The sequence below is a fragment of the Ursus maritimus genome, unplaced genomic scaffold (assembly GCF_017311325.1).
Source record: "Ursus maritimus isolate PB19 unplaced genomic scaffold, ASM1731132v1 scaffold_1, whole genome shotgun sequence".
In the NCBI taxonomy this organism is placed as follows: Eukaryota; Metazoa; Chordata; class Mammalia; order Carnivora; family Ursidae; genus Ursus; species Ursus maritimus.
The window spans coordinates 93690879-93711604 of NW_024423343.1; the positions used below are offsets into that span (position 1 = coordinate 93690879).

At 45.6% G+C, this 20726-nt stretch overlaps 1 protein-coding gene across 1 annotated transcript in view; it reads right to left on the reverse strand.

Annotated features, from left to right (window-relative positions):
- GPR39 (G protein-coupled receptor 39) overlaps window positions 1-1713 on the reverse strand; it is a 191980-nt gene extending 190267 nt beyond the window's left edge. The window contains exon 1 of the mRNA XM_040645563.1: window positions 762-1713. Coding sequence (XP_040501497.1) covers window positions 762-1617 — 856 coding nt within the window. The 5' untranslated portion in view covers window positions 1618-1713. The remainder of the gene's footprint in view (window positions 1-761) is intronic.
- Between the last annotated feature and the right edge of the window lie 19013 nt (window positions 1714-20726).

Below are 20726 nucleotides of genomic sequence, written 5' to 3' on the forward strand. Positions count from 1 at the left end.
GTCTGGCAAACAAACAGCTTTCTCCGCAGGGAACTGAGCATGTTGGATGATCCATCAAGTCCCAGGAGTCTGGGACACCAGATTGTCGGGATCAAACAGGCCGGCGGTCCCTGCCCTGCTTCCGGTTCCAACACGGAGCAGAGCCACGGCAGCAGAAACTCGAGCTCTACCCTGAGCACTGCGTGTCTGAGAGCTCCGGGTTCTTAAGACGCGGGTAGGTCACTGCTGGGGGGGGGGGGGTATGCAGCCTGGGGTGTGCGTGTCCCTGACAGCCTTGCTTCTCCCAAGGAGGAGAAAATGGGAGCAAAATCGAATTGCCTGAGGAAGGTTCTCGAGGGTAAAGATGGGCTGGAGAAGAATGTTCCCTTTGATCTCCACAGAACTTGGTCCTTCTCAGAGGGCTTTCACCTCCCCCCCCCCTCGGCCGCCTAATCCGACCCTCACATTTCTCAGTATATTGAACTCCGTTTTACTCAAGATATTTTGGAACTTGCCAGAGTCACAGCGCTGTTCCGGAACGCACCCAGACGCTGACTCCCGCTCTAGTGCTCTTTTCACTGTAACCCAGGCTCCCAAAGCACAGGAAAGCAACATTCGGGGGGTCAGATCAACGCTCCTCGGTCTCGGCAAAGAAAGTGTACACCTTTAAGGCAAGACTGTGGTTAGGAGGCGCGCGGTTGGTGGCGCCGTGGGGGAGGGGGAGCGGCGGCGGGGTGGGGGAGGGGAAGCCAGCCCGAGGCGGCCCTCCACCCGGGACTCACTCAGGAAGATAATGGTCTGCCTCCGGGCTGTCCTGCTCTCCGCGCTCTCCGACTTCTTCAGCTGCGGCTGCCGTCCCTTCCCGGCCGGCGTGCCCTGGCCGCTCCTCAGGAGCACCTGCATCATGTTCCAGCACATGAAGGCCACGGAGACCAGGACCAGGAGGTAGAGGATCAAGGCGCTGAAGACGCTGGACTGGAACACGGTCCAGCGGCTGGAGAGGTTGGTACAGATGGACATGTTGGAGGTCTCGGGCCGCTCGTGGTGGCGCGTTTGGGAGCGGTTGCAGGAGAGCCCCCGGTGGTTGGGCACGTTCACCAGGGGGTACTCAACTCCCATGGCAAAAAGCAAAGGCAGCGCCACCAGGGCCGAGGTGACCCAGACAAAGCCGATCAGCAGCTTCACCTGGCAGGGCCCCGACACGGCCTTATACCTGAAGGGGTGGCAGATGGCGACATAGCGCTCAAAGCTGAGCGTCAGCACATGCAGCAGCGTGGCGTAGCTGCAGGCCTCGAAGAGGAAGGTGTGAATCTTACAGGACAGGGCATAGTTGGGCGTGGTCAGGGGGTTCCAGATGATGCTGTAGAACTCCATGGGCATGCCAATGAGGAAGACCAAGATGTCCGAGCAAGCCAGGCTCACCATGTGATCCGTCACCTCCTTCTGCAAGTAGCCTTTCTTCTGCAGCACCTGGGTGACCCGAATGGTGACGCTGTTCCCCAGAATGCCCACCACGAAGATGGCCAGGTACACCAGGATGAGGGTGATTTTGATCCAGGTGGCCACCTCGAACTCGGGGACATGGGTGTGATCGATGACAGAGGAGCACTCACTGCTGGGTGCCCGGTGGGAAGCCATGAGGATGAAAGCCACGCCACCAGGTCCCAAGAACTTTTCAACTTCCCGACCTCCTCCCAGCAGAGCCCAGAGTTCGGGGCTGCAACTCACCAAGGTGGGCCCGGGACGTTCTGGCTCGCCGTCACCTGGAAAAAGTAACTTAGTATTTCTGGTGCTTTCATGGAAACTTCCTGGAGTAGCCCAACCTAGCAGGGGCCTGGGAGGCGCCTGGGGGTGGAGTTTGGGGTGTGTGTGTAGGAGTGAGGCGGGGAGAGAGTGGAGGAAGGAGGTTCTAATCTCCCCGCGCAGGGAGTGACTCCTGCAGCCCCCCCACCCTCCTAGCCCCGGTCCTTCTCCTCCTTGTCCCCAGCGCTCCCTGCCGGGCAGCCCTCGACCCCCCTCCCGGCTGCCTGCCGCCTGCCGGCCCCTACCCACTCTCCCGAAGCGCCCTCTCCAGAGCTGCCAGGGGCCGACGGTCAGAGATTAATCATTAACCTGGGCTCGGCGGCCCCCGCGGCAGACCCAGTCCAGCCGCGGGCTTTGACTCAGCACGCAGGCACGGTCCCGAAATCAGATCTGGGCGGCGGAGCACCGGGCAACAGGTGGCCCCACCTCCCCCGCCGCCCACGCGGCCACGGCCAAGCCGGCGGTGACCGCCTGTCCCCAATCGCATTCCGGGGTGGCGCGGCCCGGGGGAAGCTGGAGTGCGCTTCCCGACTCGCATGCACTCCAGGGCCGAGGCTGGGAAAGACGAACTTGCCCTCCCCTGCTCTGCTGTGCCCTCAAACTCTGTGCCACTGTCAGCATGGGGGCGGCTGGACCTGGGTGCCAGTCTCACGGCCAGCCGGTTGGCCCCGCCGCCCTGCGGGAGCGAGCAAGCGCTCGCCTCCTTGGTGCCCTGCCTTCCGATAATCGGAGTATTCCCAGTGCACCGCTGGGCTGTGTGCTGCCTCAGTGAGTCAGCCCCCAAGCAACCTGGTAGCAGCCCCATAAAAGCCCTGCCTTTCTCCAAAGCCTTCCTTGTTCTACAGACGGCCCTGCCCCGCTTTGCTGGGGACGGAGGGGAGGAGCGCGGCTCTCTCCTCTCGGTTGCGCTCCTTGGCGCAGGCCCTTCTCCCCACGGCGGACGCGGGAGTCTTTAACTGGGGACAAGTGTATGGATAAGGACGTCACATTCCTCCAGGTTGCCCCTGATGGGAGATGCGTCCTTTCGCAGGGAACTGCCATCCCAACAGGGACACAGCGTAAAAATGGCATTATGGATCAGGACATTTTTCCCCCTCTTCGGAGAGGTGAAAACCTCTAATGGGCCCATTTCAGCTTCTAATTCCAAAACCATAGATAATGCAGGTGGAGCAGGAGAAGGCTGTCCACTGTGGAGTGGTTAGCACCTACAAGCCCCCCACCCCCAACAGTGATGGCCAGAAATTCCTCCGGGCATCCCAAATGTCCTTTGGGGGAACAAAATCGCCCCAGGTGGAAAACCACCACCTTGAAGGAAGAAAATAGATCCCCTTTATCTGTCCAACCTAAGGGTCTAGCTGAGGCCCTGTGCTAAAAACCGCCCTTAAAATATCACAGCAACGACCCTGTTATGTGATTGTTCTAAAGATGAAGAGACTGGGGTGTCCAGAGGGTAGGTACTTCCCCAGGACCATAAAAGAGTCAGCGAGGAACCTGAAAATTAGCCCACATCTATCAGACCCTGAGTCCACACTCCTAACAGGGAGGGAATTCTGGGAGCACATTGGAGTCATAGAAATGAGTCCTCAATGATATGCATTGAGATACAGGGATTGTATTTTCTGAACCCAAGCCTGGACACATGGTTTGAGGACCTCGGGGAATATTTGATGTTGACACTGTTTAGGAAAAAAGGGGGGGCGTGGCTATATGGCCACTGGATCTTTATAATGAACATCATACCTGGCTCTAGTTATTTTGTCTATTTGTGCTCTCTGTATTAAATTACAAACTCCAAAGCCAAGACCTCTCTCTTCTTCTCTGACACCTCTCCACAGCTCCCTCTATAGTATGTTTTGCCAAACCACCCCTCCATGTGTGCTGTTTGACCTACTTGCTGGCTGGGAAACTCATAACTCATTTCCTTATTAGTGCTCTGTGCTTAGCTAAATGACCTCCATGGCCTTAAAGTTGTCCCACAGAATACACAGGGGCTTTCATAGCTGCACATAAGAGTCCTGAATGGACTGCTTTGCAAAAGGTGCTGGTGGTGTGCTATCCCAGAGAGACTGAGGAGTTCTAGGAAGAACCTTCCCACCAGCAGCAGCCCCGTATATACTCATCCCCAACCGTGCCCACTTTGTTCTTCTCAATAGAAAACAAGCTGGGAAGCCCACAAGCATTCAGCCCAGCCACAGATCCTTTGACCCTTCCTTTGGTTATTCCCTGAGCCCCTATAACATGCCAGGCGTTTTCACATAATTCGTTTCTTCAAATCCTCCTGAGGCTAGAAGGAGGATATCATTATCCTGTTTGCAGATGAAATGATTGAGGATCAGGGGACTTAAGTGACCTGCCAGAAAGGGTCAGAGGCAGGATTCGAACTCAGGTGTACCTGGCACCAAAGCCCTTTCCACTCTGAAGTGCTCTCTGTGTGTGCAGCACAGGGCTGTGCCAGGCTGGACAGGGGCATGTTAGGGAAAGGAATTGTTTTTTCTTCTCTCCCCAGCAGCAGCATGCCAACCATCCTGCAACATATTTGATAATTGCAATTTGTTCTGCTCAGACAAGATTTCCATTATTTGTCCAATTTCTTTCATCAAAATTTTCGTTTCTAAAGTGTGAACAAAGATTACAAATGCATGGCCAAACAGTGAGAATCAAGCTGATTAAAATTTGTTCCTTACAATGCAGATGGAAACATGCATTTTGAACCAAGGTCCAGGAGAATTAAATTTTCATTTCACCTTTGCTTTTCCTAAGACCGGTTAAAAACTGTTCATGTGCTCTCACTTGGTGGTAACAGACTGATTTAACACCTGGCCTGGGTCTGTGTAATCTAGACATTTTTTATTAGCATATTGTAGAGAGAAAAAAAAAAAAAAGGAATGGAAAGTGAGACAAAGAATACTTTAGGTACCCTTTGATATCATCTCTCCTCAGGTCACTCTAGGGTCTTCAGAAATTTATACTCACATTTCACACATTCTAGGTGACCTTTGAGGTCATGTAGGCTAGTGGCTTTCACATGTTTTTTTGGTCCTAAATCTCATTTTTAAAATGAAATATTACACTGGCACCCAAAGTAAACACACACACACACGCACACACATACATATATATTGTATTTTTATAAATTTAAATTATTTCAGATGCTCAAATCGTTAACATTTACTCAATTTAAGCAATTTATACTCTAAAAAGTAACACCTTGTTTACAAAGGTTAATGGTATAATCACAGTGACTATTCTAAGCTACAAAGAAAACTTCAGTAGTTTTCAAAAAGTATAGCATAGACAACTTTATTTATAATGCAATGTAACTAAGAAGTAATAATAGAACCAGAAAACTGAGAGAGAAAACTCCAAAACTCTACCATCTCAAAATTTTTAAAAAATCTCTGAAACAATTGTTGGTCAGAGAGAAAACCTAAACCAAAATCTCAAAATATGTAAAGAGTATTAAACACAAGAATACTACATATCAGTAAGCCAAACAAATCCCAAAGTCACACAGAGCGAGAAGATGCCGAGGTTGCTTCTTGCATGAGTGAAGACGCCTCACTGAACCAAGGGCCAGCCCTTACAAGCAGGACTCAGTTAGCCAAAGAGCTTAACAAAAATATTGACTTCAGCTCTCTAATATGGTAACCACTAACCACACATCGATAATTATACTTGAAATATGGCTAGTCCCAACTGAGATGTGTTGTAAGCATAAAATACACACCACCTATTGAAGACTTTATATGAGAAAAAGAATGTAAATTTGTTTCTATATGTTGATTTCATGTTGAAGTGATACAATGGCTATAGGGGATTAAATAAAATATATTACTAAAAATAATTTATCCTTTTTTATTTTTTTAATGTGACTACTAGGATATTTTAAATTATATTTGGCTTGCATCTGTGGCTGACATGGTATTTCCATGGAACAGTGATACTATAAACAGATAATGAAACCAAAGAGACAGTCCAAGAAAAAAAAACAAATACAGGAATTCTGTTTATGATAGTGGTGGCATTTAAAATCAATAGGGGAAGATGGATTTTTCAATAACTGTTACTGGGATAATAGGTTAGCCATCTTGAAAAAAGAAAGAAAGAAAGTTGGATACCTACCTCCACACTTTATTATAATAGAAATTCCAGGGGCGCCTGGGTGGCACAGCGGTTAAGCGTCTGCCTTCGGCTCAGGGCGTGATCCCGGTGTTATGGGATCGAGCCCCACATCAGGCTCCTTCGCTATGAGCCTGCTTCTTCCTCTCCCACTCCCCCTGCTTGTGTTCCCTCTCTCGCTGGCTGTCTCTATCTCTGTCAAATAAATAAATAAAATCTTTAAAAAAAAAAAAAGAAAAGAAATTCCAGGTGGATCAAAGATTAAAGTCTTTGGATTTTAATCATTAAGGATATCATTAAATGATAGAATAAAGCACTAGAGAATTTTAAAAACTAAATTGGATTTTAATCTTTTGACATAAATCCCAGAATCTATGAAGAAAAAGGTTGATAAACTTTATTTCATAAAAATAAAGCTCTGCAAGGCAAGAAACACTGTAGCCCAAGGTAAATGACAGATTTCAACAGATTTTTCTTTAAAAACTTGGTAAGCTGATTCTAAAATTTTAAATGTTAAGAGCCAAGAATGAGCAAGATACTCTTAGGAGGTGAGAGGACTTGCTCTACCAGATATCAAGACTTATTATAAAGCTATAGTTTATAAGGCAGTATGGTTTTGACATGGGGATTGACAAAGAAAAGCATGATACAGAGGACATAGCATAGAAATAAGTCTACATGCAAATGGACAGGATTTATGACAGAGATGAAACTCAGTGCAGAAGAGATGGTCTTTTCCATTGGTGTAGTAGTTGATGACTCTCTGAGGACAGAAGGTGAGGGAATGCCCTAATTTGTAGCATTCGTCAATACCCATGGTGCAAACACTCCAGCCTGGCTTATTTCAGGCTACCCAAACATTAGAAATCTTCTCACAAAGTCCTGAAATTTTAACAATCAGCTCTCATGAGTTCTAGGACACCACTCAATAAATGCTATTTGAGACAATTGAGTATCCATTAGGATAAAATCCATTAAGAAAGAAGACAGACAACCCAATATAAAAAATGAGCCAAAGAGATAAACAGGCACTTCGCAAAGAGGAATCCAGATGGACAATAAACAATGAATAGCTATCCAACCTCTTTACTAGTCAGGGAAATGCACACTAAAACCACAATTAAATACAACTGCACACCTACCAGATTGACTAACATTCAAAGATGACCAGTACCATCTGTCCATGAAGCTGTGAAGTAATGGTGACTTGTACATTGCACGTGGGAGAGTCAGTTGGTGCAACCACTTAGGAAAAAAGTTTGGCAGGGCCTACTAAAGTTACATATATACATATCTCGTGACCCAGGAATTCCACTCCTATGTATATACCCTACAGCTCATGTCACCAAAATGCATATACAAGTATATGTATAGCAACATTGTCAGTCATTACCTCAACCTAAAAAACACCTAAATGTCTATCTATAGAAAAATAGATAGCAAAATGCAGCATATTTATATAAAAGAGCTACTACTATATAGCCATGAAATTAGATACAACATTGCTTCAAAAATAATGTAGTTGAATCTAACAACTATAATGATGCATAAAAGAAGCAAGACAAAAAGTATAAATATGTCCATTTATGTAACATTTAAACATAGACAAAAGAATAATATTGAGGGTTATATGTTATATGGGGATACATACAATAAAACAATTAACAATTAAGCAAAAATGTCATTTCCATCACACACACACACACACACACACACATATTGTATATTGTCGTGCAATGGGTAGGTGCTTGACCTGGAAAGGACATATGGAATGGAGGTGAGAACTTCTGAGTGCTGACAATATCTATTTCATTTTTTTAAGATTTATTCATTTATTTTAGAGGGAGAGAGCACACAAGCAGGAGGGGCAGAGGAAGAAGAAGAGAGAGAATCTCAGGAGGACTCCACAGTGAGCCTGGAACCCCACTCAAGACTCAAGATCTCATGACCCTGAGATCATGACCTGACCGAAACCAAGAGTCAAACATTTAACCAACTGTGCCAGCCAGGTGCCCCAATATCTATTTCTTAACCTGGGTGGGAATTACATGATAGTAATTACATCATGCTTTGCTTTATGATTTTTATTATGCAGTTATTTATGTCTTATGTACTTTATGGGTGCTATATTTCATAATACTGTAAAATTAAATTTTTTTAAAAAGGAAGAATACCCACACAGCCAGTTGGATAAGTTCAGTCAACCTTGCTTTTCATTCAGTAGGGTGACAGTGCTGCAGCCAGAACACTCTCAAGTGAAAACAGTAGTAACGAGTTCCATGATTAAACACCTACTGTGAACAGACACTATGCTTATTCAATGCTCAGAATAGTCCTGGAAGTTGAGTGTCATTATTCCTATGTACATGTCTATAAATCACCCATCAAGTGCCTCCTCTCCAGCCTGCCCAGACTTGGTCAATGTCTACAGCCTGTATGTTTACAGCCTGAACTTCTTGCATTCCTTGCAGTGTTCAATATCTAGATGCATATAGGAGCAATGGCAAGTTGGACCCTGAGAAACAATTTTCATGTAACCTGAAGACTTCCTCCTTCCTTCATCCCTGGAATGCCATCTGGCAAACAGGATCCAGCTTCCTGGACCACAAGAACAAGGCTGATGGAGGCTTTATGAAACAGGTATATTTTGGAGGCTTCCAGTTTCATAAATTCAGAGGGTTGAGGTCCTGCCCATGGAACTTAAGGAATGCTGTGCTACCTCAATACATAAGTGAGCCCTCACCAAGAGGCTCCAGACTTCTGGAAAATAATGTTCTCTCCTTTAAAAACGTTTTATGTGTTAGGTTCTGTGAGAGTACTGGCAATATGGTGCTATCTTTGGCCCTCCATCTTGTTCATGTCCTCCGGGGGCTATGTGTTCCAAGCCCCTTGGAGATTAATATACATACATTAGAAATGCCAACCAAGGCCAGAATGCAGGGAGCCTTACTTCGGCCCTCTGTAAATTTGTTAAAGAAACATAGTGTCTCCCCTTCCTCATGCGCAGATGGCACCACAAAATCTAACTAAAGGGAAGCTGTCAGTCTGGAACGTGAAAGCCCTTTGATCTCACTATAGTGCCCTTCTGTGTGTCCCTTCACTCTATAAAATCTGTGGACTAAGGTCCAGACTTTGTGGAGAATAGTGTCCTAGCTGCCTGATTGTCGCCCACCCAATCCTCCCTGTCAGTAAGTTACCCTGAATAAAACAAAACTTTGCGTAAACTATGGAGAATCAGCTGCTTCATTTTCAGGTCTCAAAGGGCCTTCTCAGTGTGGGGGATACTTTTTACTTCCCTTCCCTCAACTTCTAACACGTTCCTTCTCTTTTCCCAACGAGAAAAAGTGATTAAGAAAAGAAAAAATGTCCCCCTGGTTTGGGTAAGCTGATGAGTTACGGTTTTAGTTTAGCACATAGCTTTTTTCTTCCTTTAACTTAGGTATTTTAAGCTCATTAGAACGGGCTCCTTATCTGTAAGGGAGTCTTCCCATTACCTGTTAGGCTCTTCATCCCTAGGAGGTGGGAAAGAGTGGCTATTCAGCCCAGGGCCATCTAGGAGGAGACAAGTACCTATGTAGTCATTCCCATTTCTCCTTGCCCTATGTTTTTGCACAGTCACTACAGGCCAGCACCGATTAGAAGACACCTACCACCTGGGCTGCTCCTAGCTGCATTCCCTGCACATTGCATGCTCAGAGCACAGGGAAACAGCACTGCCTCAGTTTTCCGTGCTTCTCCCATATCCAAACCCTTCTGAAGAAACAAATACCTCCAGGTCTTGATGTTTTTATTTAAAAATCCTCCAAGCAAAGAACAAACTATCTTTTCTTGGGTGGAACTATTTTTCTAGCCCACTTAGGCAGAAACCTTGCAGGTCCTCAGCCCCAGTGATTGTTCAGGGATATTGTGATTTTCAACCTTGATGAAGATTTCAGTGATGTCTTTTGATAAAGTAGGCTATGAGCCAACAGCTTTTGCTATGTAACCGACGCAAACTGATACAGGACTGACATCCTATTCCTCCATGGTCTCTTCTGAGAATGCTATATAGCATGGTGATGAAATCAAGAGACTCAGAAGCCAGAACCCTTGGGTTTGCAACTGGGCCCCTCCATGCAGCTTCCTTATGCCTTAGTTTCCTCACCTGTAAAATGCAAACAATAGCGCTTACCTCCTGGGTTTGCCGTGAGGATTGAAGGAGTTTACATAAAGAGAGGCTGGCATATGAGCCCATATATGTACTGGCTCTTGTCAAAGGAAGAATGTGGCGCAGTGGGTAAAGGCCTCACTGCCTGGGTTTGCATCTGCTACTCCCTAGCTGCGTGACCTGGGACACTTTTCTTACCTCTGTGCCCCAGGTTCGTCAGCTGCCAGCTTGAGGAAAAATAACAGTACTCACCTGAAAGGGCTGTTTGTAAGACCAAATGGCATAATATAGGAAGCACTTAGACCAATGCCAAGTGCAGGGAAAGTGCCAGGCAGGAGTTAATTATCATTAATGTCATGTCCACAGTCCATTAGTGGTTGCTGTTCACACTGTGGCACCTGGGGCCCAGCAAGGTCCTGAGGCCCATTCTAAACACTCCGGGTTTCATTATGGTGTGGGCTAGGATTACTTGAGGGCCAAGTACATCTTACTGAATTCCACTCGAACAAAATCAACAGATAACCAGTTCAGCAGATCCTTCCTGGAAAGCACGGTAGAGAATATAAGGCAGGAAGACAGTCACTTCTCCGAAGGGATGGATCTGCAAGTCAAGCCAGGAGCGTGTAAATTGTTAGCTGTCCCAAGACAGCAACTGCCGGCTTCTTGGTGGTGGCCGAAAGTGCTACAAATACTTAAACATGGCGTCTGTCCCCACAGCCGAGACAAGACTCCTAGTCTCTGAAAATCGGGACTCCCGTGTGACACGTGGGGAATCTTGGTAATAGCCTGGTTTTTCACCCAGCAGAACTTCCTGTTTTGAAACAGACCACACAACACACAGAACTTACTGCACAACGGAGACCCGGATTGTCCAGCTTCGTCTTCCCTAAATAGGAGCCTCGTGTGGTCGGCAGCATGGCGGCAAGCAAGTGGCAAACAGATCCGCATACACGTGGCCTTACAAGGTTTTTTCCAAGTGCAGAGTGAAACGGCCACTCTGAGAGGGATTCCAAGTGTGAGCCTCGTCACACTGCCCCCCGTGTGTGCTGGTGGAGTTACCGGGCCTACTTGACGGGCTTCAGAATAGGCAGCACCATGGCGGCCATTTCCACCTAAGTGTAGGCTTCATTGTAAAGCCTTTCCGGGCATTAAAAAAACAAACAAACAAATGAAAAAACACCCAATTTCCTGAACTGATGTCAGTTACTCAAAGCCACTGTTCCTCATTTTCAAAAATGCAGACAGCCCTTGTCCTCCAAGTGACTCTACTTAGCACTGGCCACCCCCGGGCTCCCAGCTGTCAGACCCTCACTGGTCCTGCCATTAGCCCTTGCGGCTCATGGGGAAAGTGCTGGGTGGATTCCAATGTACAGAAAGGAAAGAGCTGTGGGAGGCAGGGCCAGCTTACAGCCGCTGCCTCAAGCATTTTAGCTAAACTAATCTGTCTGCTGCTTGATGTCTACCTTCCTTCCTCAGCTTACATTATGGATGAAATGTGCATTTGTGGGCCCAACCAGCGCTGTTATTCTTGGGATATTGTTTGTTCTGAGTTCCCAACTTGTGAACACAACCCATTTCAAGTTGGGACCAAAAGGAAAGACTTTATTATTTATAATATCTTCCCCTGTTCTTACAAGCATCTTCTCTGCATTGGGGAATGTCTACAATTTGACAAATATGAGGAAGAACAAACCCTCTCATGATTCCTTCCGACAGCTGTCTTACAGCAATAAACAAATTTCCCACTGTTGCAAAGGGGAAAGTAAAAATGAATGGAGGACAGAGGATATTAATCCAAAACCCAAGTAGCAGCTCTACCCCATCTCTGTCTCAGAAAAACACAATCAAAGTGAATTATATCCTCATCTCTCACCCTTCAAGCAGACTGGATGGAGACCCTTCAGAAGAAGAGACCAAGGCTCTGAATGGAAGCACCTAGTGGCTTGGGATCCATGACTATGAAAATTGTGTTTGGTCTGGATCCAGCATTCCCTGGCAGATGGAATCAACACTAGGTGTTACGTGTTCTGCAGGAATCGACACTATAGGGTTGGCGTCTTCTTTGAGCTGGTGGGCAATAAGCCCAGAGTCAATCTGGTTGTCCTCTGACAGTTTGGTACTCTGTGTTGTCACCAGTATATCCCATCATGGCCCACCTCGTTATCACCAGCTCAAGTGTGTTAGAACGTGTAGGTTTGTACCAGCTGGAGACAGGCAAGAAGCGTGTCCTGTCTGGTCTGATTTGCCATCGTCGCTTGGCTAGGCAGACAGGGACTTGTGTTTCATGTACTGAGGAGCAATCAAATGCAAAGCCCTGGCAAGTTAGGGAGATTTTTTTTTTTTTTTTTAATACATGAGACGCCCTTGCTTCTGCCTGCCAATCTTGCAGGCTGGCTGGGGGTGCTGAACCTCCACAGATACAACCGTGGAGGATAATCAGTGACCAGTAAATGAATCGCCCTCAAAAGAGTAAAAGGACAGACTCTCTAGTATGACACTCAAGACCTGTTTCAACCCGCCTTCACCCAACTTTCTAACCTTACAGGTACTATATGTGACAACTTTTATTTTCCAAAGGTAGCCACCAGCCACTCCAACATTCATATATATATATATATATGACATATGATATGTATGGTATATATATGTGTATACTCACACACACATGCACATACCATTATTATTATGGTGTGGCTTCCTATGGTATGACTGCCACTTTACCCCCTGAGAGGTGGGGTCTAGGCTTTCTTTCCTTGCACCTGAGTAGGGACTTGTGATCGCTATGACCAATAAAGTATGGCATAGTGATGCTATGTGACTTCCAAGCTTGGTCAGCAAGAAGATATATCTTCCTCCTGGCTCATTCGCATTAGAATACACATCTTGGGAGCCCTGAGTTACCATGAAGAAATGCAGTTGCCCCAAGGCTGTCACGCTGGAAAGACCTCACAGAGAGACCTCAGAGAAGTAGAGAGATGTCCAAGGAGCCTCAGCGACTTCAATTCCCCAAAGGTTTGAGTCATCCCAGCCCAACCACCGGTTGTGTGCGTGACGCTCCAGATGATTACAGCCCCCAGCCTTCACGCTTCTCCAGTTGATGCCAAGTGCGGCAGAGATAAGCTGACCCTGCTAAGCCCTATTTGAATTCATATTCATGATCGAAATAAATATGTTGTTTTAAGACATTAAGTTTTGGAGTGGTTCGTTATGCAGCCATAGAAACTGGGACACCCCACATCCCAACACTGTATTCTAGCAAGAATGGATTGCTGACGGAACCCAAAACCTAGTAAGTACTTAACAGTGAGCTCTGCCCACAGTGCACAGCCACTGTAACAGATAGAGCTGGGGGAGGAAGCAGAGAAGAATCATCTATATCTATTTCAGGCTCGTTTAGTCCAGGAAGGATTCTCAGAGACACTAAAAGTTACGGTTGGTATTAAAGGCTAAAGGAGAAAGAGCTGGAAAGGAATTAACGTTACAGATGATGCTAGGTGCTCGTGTATTAGTACGTATACCCATTTCCCTTTCCAATAACTTTCTAGGTTATACAATATCATCCCCATGGCTGACGTAGGGCTAGACATTAGTTAACTGAATTTTCCTGACTGGTACAGCTTTTCTTTCTGCGAGACCATTACAACAAAGTACTCTAAGATCTACCTCCAGAAGGACTTCAGTTTTTATCTTACAGATGTTGGGAGGTTTTGTTTGAAGGATCCTGATCGCTACAATTGTCTGTGAAATGGTTTTGGGCAAACAAAGCAAGGAACTCACGGGGCTGCCCAGCTTGGGCCGTGTAAAGTTAGTTCCTCTTCATCACTCAGGAGCGACCCCCCACTGCTTGAGGATGCGGCTGTTTTGTGGCCACTGAAGGGCCAACGGTCAAAGAGGACTGCTTTTCTATAAAGAGCCTCAGCTCAGCTGCGAACACCTCTCTCTCCAATGCTTCATCTTCCTTCTTACCATATTCTACTTTACTTTTCAACTGTTCCCTAGTCGAAAAGTCCCTAATTGGAAATTTTCTTCAAAAAGCCGTTGATAACTAACACAGGAAAGTCTTGGCACTATCATGAACGTGCCAACAGAGGTATTCTCGGGTAAGGGAAAATCAAAAGGTTTGGAGCAAGACGACTCTGGATTTGATATCCAGCTCTACCGTCTTATCCTGGGTTCATAACCACTGTCATCCTCGACTTCATCATATATAAATATGGACTAATATCATATATAATATGATACATATGCCATATATCATAATATCATATATAAAATAGGAGTAATACCTACTTCAGAGCAATGATGTAAGAATTCAATAAGGTATATAATACGTAATAGCAGGCACAAAACCATAACACTTATTAACTAATAGTTCTTTTGTTTCCTAAAAAGTGAGAATGACTTCCTAAGAACTGGGTGGGGACTCAGGTCACGCTTAGAGAAGCTTGAAGCATGTCAGATTTGGTATCTGCCACACCCGACATCCCAATATAATTGAGGTGTTTAGGAAAGGAGTTGTAGTGATTTTTGTCTGCATGGATGAGTGGTCATTGAATAAACTGGGTGGGCACCAGACTCATTCCTTGGCCTGGCCAAAGATCCATGAGGCCCTGTCCATTGGAGGAATAATAAGGAGCCAAATCAATGAGATTAGTTCCTTCAGAATCTGAACCGGATTTCTGAAGGAGGGAATGAGCCAAGATAAGGGAGAAGTAGGAATGTCAAGTAACAAAGACCATGTGAGCCAGAAAAATGAATGCACTCTGGAAAACAAGAAACCATGGAGGGAGCCACCCTTTTTCTTGCTTATAGTAGCATTGTTTCCTAGCACTAAGCCCCTTCACCCTCGGTTGGCTTGAAAAATCTGTTTCTTGGAACGAAGCAATCTTTCACATATATTCTATTTTTTTAGATTTTATTTATTTATTTACTCCTTCATTTATTTGAGAGAGAGACAAAGAGAATAAGCAGGGAGAGCGGCAGAGGACATGGGATCATGATCTGAGCTAAAAGCAGACACCCAACAGACTGAGCCAACCAGGCACCCCAAAGATTTTATTTATTTTCCTTGAGAGAGCACAGAGGGAGAGAGGAACACAGAGGTAGAGGGAGAAGCAGACTCCCCGTTGAGCTGGGAGCCTGACTTGGGGCTCCATCCTGGGACTCTGAGATCACGTTATTCTCTAACATACCTTAGTGGAGGGAAAGAAAGTTTGCTCTTCTTTGAGAGAAACGGGTGTGCGTTTTAGACTAGGCACTCACCATCCACAGAGGCATGTGAGTAAAAAGACCTAGAGACCGCCTAGACTACCACCCACAGGAAACGCCTGCCAACAGAGCAAGAATACGATTCACTTGCTACAGACGCATTGGGTTGTGGATGTTTATCAGGTTGCGTTCTGACTCAGCACATGAACCTCCTTCCTAGTCCTTGGATTCCCCCACAGTGTGAATCTTGGTGATGGGCAGGGAACAGCCAGTCATAACAGACAGATCACCTTCCTTCCCAAGCCCTGGCACGAAGGGTGTGGGCACGTGGCCTCCGCTCAGACAGGTGAGGTCTCATAGAAGGATTCATCTCGGATGAATGGCAGATACATAAAAAGATACCATTGCGTTACATGCGCAGTGGCAGCCATATATAACAGGAGCGCTAACTGGATTGAATGCTGCAGGAGAGGCCGCAGTGGGAGCTGTGTTCGTAAGCAGTGTGTGTACCCTGGGCAGGTGGGTTGAGGATCAGCCGGGTGTATAATTGCACAATTTCCCATCAGTATTATTTCTGCTGTCCTCCCTCCTTTGGCTTTTCTCCTACGAGCTACCAGCCATCCTTCCCATAAATTCCTTTAATGCCTAAGTCATCCATGGTTGGTTTCTATTGTTTGCAACCAAGATCTTTTGACTGATACTTATTGCAAGGAAAATAAACAGTCTGGATGGGTATTACAGAAGGCATGAGGAGAGGTGAGATTGTAGCTGGGTTCTGTGCTCTTAAATTTTGGACCTCGCAAATGAAAATGAGGGACTGGCTGATGGCTGAGGCCTAGGCTGACATGCAGAAGGGATCAAAGAGAGAAACATTATTGGAAAGTCTACCTCCATCCATCCCACTGTAGTGGATGCTGTGATGCGCGACCCGCGTCTCCTTCAGAACCAAGGCCCTCATTTCCCCAGCTGCCAAGAACATGACTGCAGATGGATGGGTCACAGCTGCATCCTCTCTGGGGTTCGTCTCAGCCCAAGGCAAAGGCATGGCAACGCCACTTCCCCAGGGACAGTTCACATCCAACGATCGGTACTGGTCTCATTTGGGAAAAGCTCTAAAGGATTCCCCTAGCTTCAGACCCCTCTGTGGGCTCAGCTGAGTGTTGGAGGTCATGGCACCATAATTCAGCTGCTTCCTCTGCCCAGTTGGGCTCCTTCTAGCTCCCATAGGTCTTATTCCTCATACAAATATCCACCAAAGAGAGTTTTCCAGGAAACTCAAAATAAAATATCTACCTACTGCATTTCAGAAACCACTTCCCCTCTTCTCTGATAGGCAAAACCATGACTCTTGTCCAGCACTGACACCAGTGATATTCTGACACCCAGCCCCTCTTTCAGACAGGTTATTTGGCTAGCTTGCTCACTGCACCCTGAGACTAAATCTGACACTAGAACTCTTCCGTGCTAGTCCCAGTGGAAGTAGAGTATTCTGGATAACAAAAAGCTAACCCATCAAAGAACTGGACTAATTTTGTTTCAAACCTTTAGAATACAGTTCTAACACCTATCACACACCTGTCTATGCTGGGAAATCACATGCATTTGTACTGTAACTTTTTTGTTCACCTGGGTTAATTATACCATGCGCATAACAAAAATAGCCACCATATGTGAAATCCTATTACCTGTAGCAAGCACGTTAATAGAAGCTTTAGACATATTATTTCTAATAGTTTTAATGACTCTGCATGATGTTATTTTTACCAGTGGGTGCTGGTAAGGCAACTCTCAAAACAAAACAAAACAAAAAAATCCCTGATTTGTAGCTTTTGCCAATTTCTATGCTATAAATATTCCAACATGACTTATTTCAAGCCACCAGCATGATGTCACAGAAATGAACACTGTGATGTCATTGAATGTAGAGTAGGGAAGAGATGACAACAAATGGCTGGTATGAGCCAGCTCTAATATGCTTTCATATGTCCCTTTAGCAGACGACAGGTCAGAGGCTCAAAGAGTCTCCTTAGCGTGCTTCTACTGGCAGAACATAAAACTCTGACTGCATTGCCTTTAAAAATAAGGAAAAATTAATACCTCACATAAAAAGAAATCTGGAAGCATCTCACTTCCCAGAATGGTTAACGTCCCTCTTCATATTCATCTCTGAAACCTGGAATCTTTCCATCCTTCTCTGCTGCCATCTCAGAACGCTGGCTCGGCATCCCTAACGGCCGCGAATGGCTGTCTCAGTTCCATCCACCTAGCACAGACAAGACAATGTCCAATAAGCAAAAGAAATGGCATAGTTTCCACGTATGTATCTTTTTTATGTATCTTTTTTTATCAGAAAAAAAATCAGCACAAATTTCAGTACAGGTTTTAATACCTGTGTATTTCACCAGGCTCAGAACATATATACTGGCTCACATGCAAAGAAGATAGAATTTTCTTTCTTTGCACAGGAAGGAGAGTTTTCATCTTTTGCACACTTGTCTTCACCAATGTTCCCTGAGCTAAATGTTCCTGGGTCACATGAACAGGGAGACTGATGTGAGGAGAGCAAGACCTGCCACTTGTCCTGTTTCTAATCATTGACCAGTCATATGACTTCTCTCTCATCTGTAGAAGCAAAAGATTAGATCAGCTAAGATACAAAACTTTACAACTTTATACTTCTACAATCAAATGCAACCTAGGATCTTATAAAGATAAGCCCAAGTAGGGGTGCCTGCGGGGCTCAGTCGCTCAAGTGTCTGCCTTCAGCTTGGGTCATGATCCCAGGGGCCTGGGACTGAGCCCCACATCGGGCTCCCTGCTCAGTGGGGAGTCTGCTTCTCCCTCTGCCTCTCCCCCTGCTTGTGCTCGTGCTCTCTCTGTCTCTGTCAAATAAATAAATAAATAATCTTAAAAAAAAAATAAAAAAAGATAAGCTCAAGTCAAGGAAAACGAAATACTGAATGCAACACACCAAGCCCAATGCCAGAATTGTATCAAATCTTCCTTTTCTTTCTCTTCCTTCCCACATTGACCCTCTCCTACTTCTGTGAAACTCCAAGAAAATTTTTTAAATTTTGAAAATCAAATGAGAGTATATCAAAAAATTGAAATGAACTTCTCCAAAAGTGTTCATAAGGCATTATTAAGGGGAAAACTGTGCTTTTGGAAGCAACGTGAAAGCCGGTGGAAGAAGCCTCAGGGTCGCCATTGACACTTTTCGCTCCCCTGCCTTTGTTTATCTGCCGGTCATAACTGTTAATAAGGAAGCTCCAGAGCATTCATTTGCTTACTTTGCTGCTAATGATGGAAAGAAATGGCTCCCATTTAATGTGGCAGGATTGCAGGGCGCCACCGGGCAAGTTTGCCATTCTTGGCACTTGCAGTCCCGCAAAGCCCCCTGAGCAAACTGTCTTGTCAGCAAATTCTGCCTTGTCCCATTTTTCAGGGTGGCCTGCCTGCTCATTCATCCCTGACTCCCTGGAGGGCCTCATCCCTGGCAGTTGAAAGAAAGACAACACTGACAACTCAACCTAAAGAGTCACTTTGGAAGACAAGGCCTTCTGGGATTGAGACAGTATGTGAGTGTGGAAAGAACAGGGTATTGTTATCCAGTGGCCTTGGGCTTAGGAGACAATTGCCTGGCGCTCCTACAAAGTATCGTTAATACTCTCAACCACTGGTAGAAATTATGTTGAGCCCATTGCACGGGTGTGTCAGCTCAAGGACATTCAGTGTTTGCCCCAGGGCCCCCTACTGCCCCAGCATTTGATTCAGAGCTGCCTTGCATGCAGTAAAACTTCTGAGCTTAATCCTGGAACGGGACCTTGAGAGAAAAGGTGAGCTAGAGAGAGATTTGAGAGTCATCAGCCAAGAGTCAATTGGTGGACCCAAGAAAGCATGAGCTATCTTGGTATGAAAATCCAGAGAGAAAATCGAGAGCCAACAAATAAAGATGGGGATTTACCGATCAAGGGAAGAAGGATCCAGACAACCCAGAAAAACCAGAAGAGAGGTGAGAAGGGCAAAAGGCAGTGACAGTCACCCTACTTCTGATTTTTTCAAATGGGATTTTTAAAATGACAGAATGATTTGCCCACCATTCATCAAGCAGTTCTGGCTAAGTGCTTATTTTGTAAGCTCACAAAATGAACTTCCTGCAGGACTGGAAGAGCATAATCAAATGCTGTGGCTGTTGACAGGGAGAGGTAGCGACTACAGAGAACCCATATGTGTCAGAAAGGGGCTGCCAGCACTCAGGTCCAGCTGACCGTGGCCAAATTATTTTTTCCCCAGAAGGAGCTGAAATTCTCAGTTTTTCATGGCCTGCCAACAAAACAGTTCAGCAGCTTGGAAGCAGTCTATAGGTACAAGTTTGATGACTCAGCACTAAAAGGGAGAGAGCCTATCTACCTTCAAGAAATATAAGCATCAGCCGCAAGATTTTGAAGTTCTGGGGATTCCTAGAGCCCCAAACTAAATGCTAATTTTTCATGTATACTTTTTAAATTATGGGGGAAGAGTCATGTATCATTTCTGTGACGCGATCTGACTAGGCAAAGCAGAACTTTGTGGTAGAAGTAATTAGTGTTCAATAATGACTGTACCAGAGAAAAATGGCACTAATGAGGAGTGCATGTTATGATGAAGGTCAAGGGTAACATTCTAATTGCAGGTTGATGCCAAAGGCTGGAAACAGGGCATTTTGAATGACTTTGTGAACAACGACGTGATAGAAGGATAAAATGTGGGTAACAGTCAACGAGAAGTACAACCCAGGCAGCAAGGGCCTCTCATTTTTCCCTCTCAATTCTCTCCCTTAATGGGTACAGGTCAGGGTTGAATAGAAGCTTACTACTCTTTTGAACCATCCAAACCATTTTTTAAAAGAAGAAAAAAGAATAATTCAGGTAAAGAGAGTCACTACTTAATAAAGCGTAAGAGAACTGACTATCTTGAGGGCTAAGGGAACTTTCATTTGGTATCCCATACACTTATGGGTTACCATTGACCCTCATCAGGCAACGGGTACAAGCAAAACAAATGTAAGGTTAATATTCTGGATTGTTCTGTGTGTATCTATGTGCGTGTGTCTCTGTGTGCTTATAGCACATTTCTCAAAACCACATTCACAAGGTTCCTTTGGGGGGAAGTTCGATCCATTGTCCTGCATTAGCTGCATTGTTGGTTGACAAAGACTAACAGCTCCAGTCCCTGTACTGCAATGGCTGATCTGTGTTAGGCTCTTCCTGGTCTATGGTTTCTGCCTACCTGCCTCCATAGTTAGGGTCCCTGGGCCAGCTAAGCCCCACCGAGGTCTCAGTCTTCTACTTCCCTACTCTAGGATTTGACATCAAGGCACCCTTCTTAGTCTAGCTCTCAACTCTTACCTTTGGCTCAGTTCGGGAACCTTATGCCCTGAGCCCTGCCTTGTACCCTTCCACTCTGTCTTCCTGGATCTGGAATCCTGTCT